This window comes from Battus philenor, unplaced genomic scaffold (assembly GCF_028537555.1).
Source record: "Battus philenor isolate CCGP_79_NKW_IND1 unplaced genomic scaffold, ilBatPhil1.0.hap1 SCAF_11, whole genome shotgun sequence".
Lineage (NCBI taxonomy): Eukaryota > Metazoa > Arthropoda > Insecta > Lepidoptera > Papilionidae > Battus > Battus philenor.
In genome coordinates this window covers 13182026-13194656 of record NW_027181673.1, presented here as the reverse complement: position 1 = coordinate 13194656, position 12631 = coordinate 13182026, and the positions used below count along the sequence as shown (strand labels likewise).

Here is a 12631-nt window from a genome sequence, read left to right as displayed (position 1 = left end):
ATACCCCACGTCTATTTTAAAATACGTACATAATCTATTGAATACATTTCTAATAAATAGACATATTGTAATTTTCTACAATCTATATAATAAAAATGCTATTTTTTGAAATAAAAACATATTCATTTCCTCCTGTTGAAGCAAATTTTTTTATAACAAATTAAAAAATAAAATTTGTTTATTTTTTATTTAATTCAAAATCTCAGTGCATCAATAAATATATTTTATTGTATATATAATTTCTCAATATTTACTAAAAATTCAATGCACAAAAGTTTTTATCGGCGATAATGACAACATTATATTCAATAAATTCGCAATACACATTCGAAAAACAAATGATTTATAAAAATGTAATATGTTTTATAAATATAAAAACAGCAATTATTCGATTCAAATGACTCTCTCGCAGTATATTTATGTATATTATATATTTGGACAACGTTATTGTATAGAGAAAAGTGTATATAAATACCAATATAATAAAAACCACAAAATGTTAAAACTTATTACATCATAAATGGAATAAAATAAAATATTCCGCTTCGAGTTTCTGCGAAATAGTAAAGTTCAAAAAATATAGTTCATTGTTTAATTTTAAAACCGTCGATATAAACTAGTGAATTTAATAGAAGAAATGAAATGTCAATATCGAAAATGCGAATAAATAAAATTTTAACAAGATATGTGATATTATTAACCGAATGATATTTTATAAGATATGAAGTAATTCGAAAATTGTTTTCAGCGCCATCTTGCCTAATGTTATGAAATTTGAAGAATTTCATTATTTTGACAGTTTAAAGCCAAACGATAAGGAACCCTAACCTATTATATTGGAAGACAAATGCTTCATTAACCTTAAAATAATATTAATATTACTATCAAGCTTAGAAGCATGTGCGCCATTTTATTTTTAGTCATGAAATTTCACATTTTGTAATAACGCTTCGCGTGATTAAAGCAACTTAATTTCACAACCTTGTATATCATAAAAAATGTCAATATAATTTCATATTACTGTTAAATTTTAAAATTATTAATGAAAACTAACAATAAGTAATGTAAGAAATTAGTGATCATTTAATATTTTTGTTAATTACATAGAAAATTTAAACTGACTGAATATATATGTAGTAAATATAATCGTTTATTTATAATATATAATACATACTTTTGTTTACCAATATTAATATTGTCCCAAAATTTAATAATGTCAAATTATAGAAAATGCTGAAATTTCGTTATTTAAATGTCATTAAAGATGTTACATATGAATAAATAACAGCACCATCTATCTTTTACTAGATTGTGCGCTTTTATGCATTAATGGTTATATTTCTTTGCAAAAAACATTAAGGAACAATCAACATTATTTGGCAAATACGTAATAAATTATAATTTAACAAAGTCAAAAGAGGTATATGCACGTTTAATAATAATATTTATTTCCATATTTTGTCTTTACACATGTGTACAGACAAAATATGTTTATATTTCTGGAAGAAATAACCTCAATATCGTTTCACAAGCATTGACAGTAAAAAACGAACTATTGAAAATCATATTAATTTAAAAAATTTTAAATGATTTTTACAAATTATATATATTTTAGACATTATTTATTGAAAAGCTTATGCTATTTTTTTTGTATTCTTGTTTTAAAACTAAAATTGAATATGTCTGAATTATTTGCAATAATAGAGTTTTCATTAAAAAAATTATCAGTAAGAAAATATTAACAACTTCAAAAACTACGATAAATATGTGAAGCTATAAACAAATATATATAGAGCCATAAACGAAGATGCCCAATGAGGAATGACTATACAAGCTAATTGCTTTCGTGTGCACTACGCTCATCGTCATATATAAACCAATCACATTATACACACATTCAAAAAACTTCTCCATCAAAATACTTGTTTCCGAACGTAATATACACGACATACACCCGACTGAATTTGTTCGACGGACAGCTAGTCGAATAGATTTTAAACCCTTTTTTTGATAATGTATCTGTAGAGATATCAGAATTAAAAAAAAAATAGTGGCATCAATTTTGACCGCAAAGTAATCATTTGTATGTGAATGTTTAGATAATTTCTTAATTTTCGAACGCTTGTTCAGTTTTTTCTGTTGGCATCATTAGGTCTTAAAAGTCAAGTGGTATGAATATTAATATAATATTTTAAAAAAATCTGCCAAGTAAAGGGATAACTAAATATATTTATGAAGGTTAATTTAAAGATTGAACTCTTATTGTAATAATTATCCTTTATTTCGTATATTATATATACTTTTCATATACTATATTTGCAATCATGTAATTTTACTAGTGAATGTGTGAGTCTTGACTGGCCGAGCGTTCATAGAGTCTGACAGAGTTTTTTTTATTAATTTTGACTGTAATAAGCGAGACAAACAGTATAATTAAGACAAATAAACTACAGAAAATTACTTCAAAAGTGGTTTTAAATGGCAGGAATTTGTCCCTGTCCTCTAATCAGAATGCCTATTTGCTACTGACTCAGGAGGTTGCCCCAAATCAAACCAAACGATATAGCCTTTGTACCAATTTGGTTTGGTTTGGTATAATGTTATTAATACAGGACAGATTGCATTTTCTTTGTTTCGCGCTTCGTGACATCGCTCCGGAGAATGGTTTTAAGGGTGAGGAACCTAAACTTCCAGTTCAACTTATTTCCAGTTATATATTCCAGTTAAACTTCACTAACTTCAGCCTCTTTGAGGCGAACGAAGGATCGACGTGATATCTAACTATCATCATAGTACCACGAGGATTTCAGTGATTGCTTGAATAACGCATACGAAAGCTTTTCGTATATCGCTAGGAAGGGTTATATAGATTAGTACCGCGCGTGGGATTGGGGGGATAATTATAAACATCCTATTGTAATAACTTCAATGATTAACTCATATGGTTTTAATTGGTAGTAATTCCACATAACTCTGTCCTCCCCCCAAAAGCATTATAAAGATTTCCACCGCGAAATAAACAAAAGATTTCGTTTTTTATTATCATAGAAGTTCTAGCTAGATATAACAGTCCAGCCAAGGTGATTTTAGCTGTCTACCAGTGACAATGATGTGAGAATCTATTTACTTACATCTTTTATATTATCATTTTTAGGTTAAATTGATGTTAAACAGGTTAACATAAATGCGCAATTCCTTAGTAGAATAGGATCAGTCAAAAACCATCGCCTCGTTGGTGAAGAGTGAAGATATCGGACCTTCCTGAAGTTTTGCAGGGGGATCATAGGAGACTATATAAAGAGAAACATGAAGGTAGGATAAACGGAGAAAATAAATCTATTATAAAACTGTGATTTAATACTAAGTACGAGTATATGAATAATATAAAGATTAGGAATAAATAAATAACGTAAAATTTATAATAAATGCGTTATATAAAATTCGGTGAGGCGAGACGAAAGTGAGGTTAGGTATAAACGGTACAATGAATAAAAAGGAATGAAAGAATATGTGAGAAATAAAAGAAGAAAGAATCATTGATATTAAGATGGAAGAAATATGAGAATGTAAATAGTAGAATTCGGTAAAAAAATCATTATTGTTGTAATATCCCTGTGTACCCATGACAGGGGCAAGTACGAGAAGACAGTTTCGAGGTGGACGCGGTCGTGGCCCAGCGCACGGGGGGTTCTCTGAGTACCTCCACAGGTTCCAGCCGAGCGTGGGCCAGACCGTGGTCCTCCTTGTGGCCCACTGTCCGGCGTTCGGAAGACTGCGCGCAGATTCCGAATGCCGGATAGGCAAAAGGATACAAGAAGATAAAATTGCGGCCATAATGCAAAATGAAGAGGAGAAAGGATGCTTTCTTAACTACTGCCAAGAGGTAATTAAAAATGCTATAAATAAAAATAAAACGATATAGATGATTCAGATATTGCAATTAATTATATTGTAAAAAAAGCACTAAAATAGTAAAAGAATTAATTAATTTGTAAAATAAAAATGGGTAATAAATAAAATGGTGCGAAATTGTAATAAATAATAAATAAAATAAAATTGTAAACTAGAACTAGCATGTAGTAGCTGAGGATGGATGAAAGGATAACAGAATGAAAGTGAAAGACTGGAAAAACTGTAGAACTGATAATAAGAAATATGAAAGAAGAGAATGAAAATTAATAGAAGTGTGTATAATATATTAACAAAAAATTAAAAGTCCCTGTCCCACACAAGATAAGGGAACAAGAGGCCCCCAATAACGGGGACCAAAAAAAATAGTACGAGAAGCCCCCAAAACGGAGGCCATAAAAGAAACTAAGAGCAATATCGGAACCGGAAGACTGCGCCATGACAGTGTCATTTTAATAACTAACCTTCATTTAAACAGATATTCATCATTATGCTACAATAAATCAATATATATGAAATATGAAAATATCTTGAGTACGTCTATCGACGAAATGTCCATCGGTGCAATGTCAGGGTGTCGATATATAGAGAAGGGAATCTTCGTGAATGGCTAAAAATGTACGCGTGAAAACTACTTATGTCGTAGCATGTATACATACTTATAACACATTGGTACTGTTCAATGGTGTCGTCATTGAACCTGTCAGTTTAGAGGACGCCATCTTCGTTAATCGATATCAAGTAGCTACGGATGACGACGATGAAATAGAAGTTTTCGGCTGAAAAACAATCAAATAATCTTGTTATTTAACATTCCGTGATCTCTACAGAACTAATTTCTATACAACTATATCTGGTAGCGTATATGTATAAATTTGTTTAACTTTTTAAAAGCACATGTTATTGTGGATTTTCCTTCTACTTCTACATAACTATAACATCACGAGAAGTAGAGTAGAGTCAAAAATAAAATAGATTAAAATAATTAATAAATAATAAGTTGAATTTCCTCCTTTCTTTTTGATCTCCTTTTTTTGTGATCGTTTTCACAATCATTCTTATTATATGGTAGTGTATTGTAGAACCATAGATTGTTGTGCAACAAAAAGTTACTAATTAATTGAATCCTAGAGGAAAGTATGGTAGACGAAAGATATAGTTGTTGGGTCGCGGGAAGAGGCTTACGCCTTATAGTGGGTGACGATGGACTGAAAAGAAGAAAAAGAGAAAAATATAACAAGCTTAAACATATATAACAGTAACTCACCAAGGAAAAGTATCTGGGCAATAACATGACCGGCGTCCATGTGAAACAAGGTCTTCAGGAACGCAATGATAAACAGCATCAGGAAAATTATCCAGAAGATACAATACTTCTTCATGATCCCGCATTTTTCCTGTAAACCATTACAAATAATTCTATTTTATAACCAAAACTAAATCTCTTTAAATACAAAGTGTGAATATACTTTTTTGTGTATATTGTGCAAAGATATCTGCATTATTTAATAATATAAATTTATTTTTCGTATATAATCTTTCAGATTAATTCCAGGAAATAAACTATTGTAAATGAAAATATTGTTTCTAATTAGTTATAATTAAATTACTAAAATATTATACAAGAACATGAGCAGCGATAGCCCAGCGGAAGAGGATTAGGACAAGCGATAGTATGTCTCGGATTCGATTCCTGATATACAGTTTCATATATAATTCGCACTTATATCTGATTGCAACATGTTTTCAGAGGACGGGCATCAGCATCCTATGCGTAACATACTATTACACTGCGACCGCCAATCCGCCTGCCAAGCGTGGCGATTAAGGTATATCCCTCATAAATATCTTTGAAGGAAGCCTTTGCCTTGCAGTGGGCATCTATGATCTGAAAGAATCATAACTAAAGAATCTTTAAAATATTATATACACATACATTCACCCCTAAACCTTTACATTTATAACAAATCACCACTATTATTATTAGTGTTAAATTTATAACCCGCCTTTGCATAGCTAAAAAATACAGATAAAAATAACATAAAATACACAGACATTCAAAGTTTACGATTCAAATAATAATAATAAATAAAGAAGTAAAGTCGGAAAAATGTCGGATGCAATTCAAACGTCGGTATTGGAAATCTAGGGGGGCGGCTTACGACTGAAACAATGATTTAAAATTTTGTACAATATCCTGCATTTTGTATTTGATTTTCGATCATTCGGTGCTACAGCATATCCAGTTTAATGTAAATAGTTAGAAAATATATTGTCAAACATAGTGAAAAATTATCCTTCTTCTATTCAGCTGATAGACGTCTACAGAAGAGCTCAGGCCTTTGTCAAAGATCAACACGATGACCGGCTTTGCGCTGCCCGCAACCAGTGACTTCCACTATCCTATGTCATTGGTCCACCTAGTGGTATGCATACCCACGTCGCGTCAAAAACAATTAATTTCCTACAAAAATATTACTTCGTTTCAATTGTTTACCACTGTTGAAGAAGACAAAAGAAGATGTACCTTATAAACAGCATAGACGAAGATGAGATCGAGCAGGAACTTGACGAAGAGCAGAACGACTAGAAGTACGACTATCGTATACACGACCGACGACATCGCCGCGTCGCTGTCGTCGCGTCGCAGCTGCGATTCCGAGACATTCTTGATGTCAACAGCAAAGGTGATCAGGATCACCGCCAGGACGAACGTTAGGATCTAGGAGAAAAAAAATTGTTTTGTAATACTGTGAATAAATTTCCTTGTAATAACACCGCAAATGAATATTCACTTTATTGGTAGTCTCTTGGATACGGATCTTGGATCCATAATATACAATGTGTAGAGAGTGAAGAGTAGAAAAAGTAAAAATAGTGAAGAATAAAGAGTATAGTATTTTAAGAGCGAAGAGTACAACGAATAAAAAATAGAAGGAGTGAAGAGTAAAGAGAATGAAAAGTCTCGAAGACGTGAAAAGTAGAGAAATTGGAGAGTAGATAAAATTGGGAGTGAGAGGGATGTAAGTAGAGAGAGTTGAAAGCGGGGAAGAAAATGTAGAGTAATTAGATAGAGAGATTTTTCCCTGTGTTTATATATAGTTTCAAACATTAATATATCTCTCATTCTTCATTTTGAATAACCTATAGTCTTTACCTGTGCATGTTGTGAGAAGAATGTCCAGAAACCAATGAATGCAAAGAGCCGAATTGAAAAATTTGGCTCTACGAATGGTTTTTGATTTTTTAAATTTATTTTGTATTTATTCGGAGATTATTATAAATAGGTAATTAATTCCGTGGCCGAAATATAACTTAAAAAACCTTACAATGTTGCAGGATGTTTGTACTTTTTTTTGTTTGATTATAATTTTCAATTTAATGCCTTAAAGACTATTTCTAAGTTCGTACCGAACTTTAACATCGCTTTTTCATCACCTGAGATCGTAACACACAGCACATTCATTTATTGTAAACATTAATATAAATGAAGAATAGTTTTCTCTTATATTTACCGCATATATTTTGGTAGTCTATCAAATAAAACACAGTTGCTTAAAAGTAATGGAATAAATACACTGATACAAGGTAAGGACATATTACTGTAGAAAGCTGCATCAAATCTTATTCAAAAGCTTTTTCATAGTTTTATTCTGTTATGTTCGTGAAACCTGCAGTTCCGCAAACTCAGTTCCGATGCTGTAAAAGCCTCCGGACTAGCAGCATTTACATTGACTGATACTGAAAATGTGCAAATTCACATTCAAGTTCTGTGATATGATAAAAAGATTTAATTGTACCAGTTAATAATTGCGCTCAAATTTATAGTTTTTATCTAAAATTGGCAAGTTGTTAAATAAAAAAAAATTATTACTTGAAAGGTATAGAAAAGTGTATTTTATTTACTTACGGAATTTATAATTCCCATAGTGATACATCCCGTTCTTAGGTTGAAGACGAAACAAAACTTGTCCAATACCGGCAGCTCCATTCTTGCCTTTAAACAAAAAACAATTAATTATGTTAAATTAATTTAAAACTATAAAAGAAATTACACAAAATTACAAATACCTTTAAATATAAATAATAATACAAAAAGTATTATGATTTATTCAATGTTAAAAAGTTATAAAACTGAGTAATTTCATCAATTCAAATATATATATATATATATATATATTTGAAAGGCACTTTGATTTCACTGCCAATGCATTATACCATCGATCGATATACGATTTGTTAAGAAATAAATGCAATTGAAATGGACTCTCAGATTTATTACCAAGAACTCAGCAATAGCCTGCCAATTCCCGAGATTCATTCATACTACGTTATGTACTATTATAGTACATTTTAGTAGTAAATGCGAGAGTTTTGGCAAACTGCCAACGTTATACAGGATGATCGGTTATAGGTAGTAAAAGCTACAGTACCCGGCGATAAATATTGCACGACTGACAAAACGTCACAAGGTAGAGACAGAGATAATGCTCTACGAAACCGAAATTAGCCGATTGTCTCTTACCAAAGGTCGATGTGCAATATTTATCGCCGACTATATAAGGGTTGAATGTATAATTTATTTGCTGTCAATTAAATTATCGTACACTATATAAAACCAATGGTTTCAGAAATAATAAATAACAAAATTGTGATTTATACATTTTCTAAAATTAATTATCATTAACTGTTTGTACATGCAGATAGAATTAATTTGCCTATTGCATTCAATTATAGTTTCAAGAGTAATATATTTATACAGGTTAAACAAAACACGTAGCTTTAATATTTAGAACCAATCACACTGTATAGATATCATTAAATAAGATCCAAAGAACCTAACAAAAGGAGTCAATTTCATTAAAATATTCAAACATACGTACCATTCCGATGAAAACCTTTTAAAACACAACACAATCGATTCTTTCGGAGATCACACGGGTGTCGCACCTCCGTGGGACATCTTAATAGTTCCACAGCTTCATTGTAACGAGGACTTCACTTTGTAAGGGCAAGTTTGATTGAAGTAAGAGGGATGGTTAAGGCGAAGACCTGACTCTACAAGCGTACTATAAAAATCACTCAGATTTTCTCACCTTTTTTTATACACATATACACTACGGGAATATATGGCAACACTTAGAAATTATTGAATATGTCGAACAACAAGACAATTTTTAATATAATCCTAGATAGATCTAGTAATTGCTTTTCTGACGCTTTTAGAGCAAAAGTTGCAAATATAATGATTATATATGAAAGTTAGGGAAATTGCAATTATTAATAAAAGATCATTTGTTCCTCAACTATTAACCAACCCAAAAATTGTGTCCATAGCTACAGACAGACCTAATAATGATTTGGGCCGCGAAAAACCTAAACAAATGAATCAATTTGCATCAATTTACTTTAGATTTGCAGTTTTAGCTTGAAAATCTCATAAAAATATTACTACTGGAACTCAACACCACCTATAGTCATCTTATCTTGTCCTATCTGTTATGCCGATGTGCTGAATGGATTTTTTTGGATGTCATTTTTACAATTCACATTTGTTACAACTTCGGGGTATTTGTCATTTGTTATTTTAAGAGGCTTTACAGTCGTAGACGACTGAAATTCAATGTATTCACGGGCTTCTACTTCCATTGTTGATTTCAAACTTGTTTTAGATGATTGTGCTTCTTTCTTGGTTAATATATGCTGTACCCCACAACAAGCTACAGTTTCAGCATTTATTTGTACTATCCGATATAGTTATTTAATTATAAGCATTTTCGTAATCATCTTTATCTCAATAATTTCAATCATTCATGTCGGCTGATAGACGCCTACTACAGGCTATAAGCCTGCTTCAAAAATCGCCACAATGGTGACCTTTGATTATGTCGTCGGTCCCTCTAAGGGGAGGGGGGCTTACCTAGACGGCATCTACTAGTCGTGGTCGCCACTCGAGAACTTTGCGGCCCCAAGAGCCGTCCGCTGCACAAGTGATGTGCGCTTACTTACCTTGAGAAGAGCGACTTTTGTTTTTCCACGGTTCTTCTCATTTCTAATTCGATCTCGTAGATCTCATTCCTCTCTGGATGACCTTCCTATAAAGCCCGTTGTAAGCGACCGCGACTCGAATCAATTCGTATTTTATTATTGAACACAGACACACTTCATCTCTTAGATTCTCATTTTTATATCGAGGCATAGTCGAAGTCATAACTATACAATACATTTAACCAATTTCTAATTTTGTTATTTTATTAAAGTGCGATGAATTATACGGAAAAACGCTTTATGTCTTGTAAGAACTATGTTAACTAATATTTAATTTAGGGAATTAGGTAATTTATGTTTATAAAAACAGACATTTATGTAACATACAAAGTAAGTTAATAAGACAGTATCCGGAAGAGTTATTTCTCTTTCAAAAAATATATATACTCCCGACAAAAAAAGAGAGTAAAAACTATATTACGTTAAAATAAGTAATGAATCCAAATTAATTATTACAAGAATTAGATATTTTTAAGTACACTGAGTAAAGCCTAGATAGACGACTAGTATTAAAATAAATAGAGCAAAGGATAACAGGACTTCGCCTTAAGGCAGGAGGCTGCACCGGGGTTGCGCAGAGAGGCGGCGCGTCGATCGATAGCTCTCGTGATACGGCCTCATGCCGAATCTACTAAATACATTCCGACACGGTTTTTTTGCCGTCACCTGTGGCCATCGCTTTATTTAGACCAGGCCTTTATCATCCGGTAGATCATTGAAAGGGGGCTTCCCCCAAAGATGGCTATGACCATTCTTGCACGGTAACCACCGATTTCCAGTGACTTTATTGTTGGTCCATATAGCAGGGGGCCTGTGTACGACATACAAGGCCATATGCCACCAAATTAATTAACTAACAGATACTAATCATAGATTAAATGGTACTTTTAAATTTTATTATTCATATTATTATAAACTTAGCATAATTTGTTTTTAATTTGATTTAATAATACTTATATACGTCATACGAATAATATAAAAAGACCTCAATTTGACAGGAACTAGAATTATATAGAGCTGATAAATAAAATGATGATGGTAATTTAATTATAATTTTACAAAACTGGGTAACAGTAAAATAATACGTAACAATAGACTGACAGAACAAAAGAACATGCACAAACGAATACTATCAATTTAAAAAGTATAAAAAAGAAATAAAAACATAAAGAGGTTTTAAGTGACCCAGTCAGTTGCCAGCATTCCGGGCGCCCAGTGGAACAAAACACTGATAGTAATCATCACTTACTCAGACATTGCTCCCGATTCGAATCCAAAAGACGTAACCACGTGACCTTATGTGAAAACCTTTATATACCTCCGTTCAATTGACAGGACCTTCTCAAGAAAAAATCTACAGCAGAATCTTTTGATGAGTTGGCCTGGCACATTGTCCTAAATCTCAAGGCATTTAACGGTCTGTAGCGCTTGGGCAGCGATTTGAAATAAAATAATGTACCAACTAATATATAATTGAGTAAAACTTACAAATTTTATTTTCAATATGTTTATACATATATTATTTTTTTATTTTGTTTGTTTATACATATAATATTTTAGCTGTATTTACCCATAAGAGTAAATTGTGTAAGAAAAATTGTAAAAATTATAAAACGCTTTCGTGCCTCGCAGCTGGGAGAATAAAGATCCGTATCAAATAGCGGCTCCTCCTCTCCCAACTGACTGCGCTTAGTAAAAGCGAAAAAAAAAATATTGTAAAAAAAAACTATAGCGATACAAATTAGAATTAATAAAAGAAACACTGGTAGTAACTCGCTGAGGTTTAACTACTAGCGGTAATTTTTTACGGACTAGTCGGCTCAAGTGCCTCCTTTAGTAGTCATGCTTATTTTATATATTCCCTTCTATGGGGACCCCTCGTACCCCTGTCTATTGTGGGATAGGGACTCAGTTTTTATTTAATATTTTTTTGCTTTCTACTATCGTTCCTCCTATGATCTTTCATTCCTTTATTTTCTTTCTTTCTGCAATTCTTCTTTCTTTCCCTTTCGTATTCATATTTCCTTTTATTCGGTACCATTATTTCTTCTCCTCATACTTTAACTATTACAATTTCTTTGTTTTTATTCTATATCACATTTTTAATCTATTCCAGGAATATATTTTTTATATGTAATATTTTATTTACTTATTTAAACACTTTTATTTTCAACTTTTTAATTTTAGTTCAACTCTTGTTTTTTATCACGGCTTCCGCAATCGTTCTGTAGAGTTTTAGGAACGTTGGTCTTGCTTCCTTCTCTTTGATTAGAGAGGCCATAGAGACATCGCTAACTTTGCTGCATAACCGACATTAGTAGTCACGTTGGCGCGGACCAGTCCATCAGGTCCCCTAAAAGCTTTTTCTTTTTAATAATATCCTTGACTTACTCCGTTAACTCTATCATAGATAACATTAAAAAATAAGTTTTACAAAAAAAACAGCATATTTGTAATTATCCACAGACGTTACAGTTTACGTAAAATAGGGGGAGCTAAATACAATAGGTTAGCTTAGTTTGCCAACATATTAAATACACTAATACCTCGCTTTGCGTCGCTTCGTTATGCGTTTTTTTCGAAGTTGCGTCGCTGTTTAATTAGTACTAATTTTCGCTGTGCGTCGTTAGATTAGCGTTGTTTTGGGTTCGAGTCTTTAATTTTTTTTAAATTT

General features: G+C 31.9%; 1 protein-coding gene across 1 annotated transcript; it reads right to left on the bottom strand.

Moving 5' to 3' along the window:
- Window positions 1–4617: 4617 nt before the first annotated feature.
- LOC137932414 (uncharacterized) lies at window positions 4618–8230 on the bottom strand. Its single transcript, XM_068776029.1, has 5 exons — window positions 8192–8230; window positions 7820–7906; window positions 6437–6631; window positions 5177–5306; window positions 4618–4688 (listed from the first exon to the last, which is right to left on the bottom strand). Exons 1-5 carry the CDS (start codon window positions 8228–8230, stop codon window positions 4618–4620), a joined length of 522 nt encoding a protein of 173 aa, XP_068632130.1.
- Between the last annotated feature and the right edge of the window lie 4401 nt (window positions 8231–12631).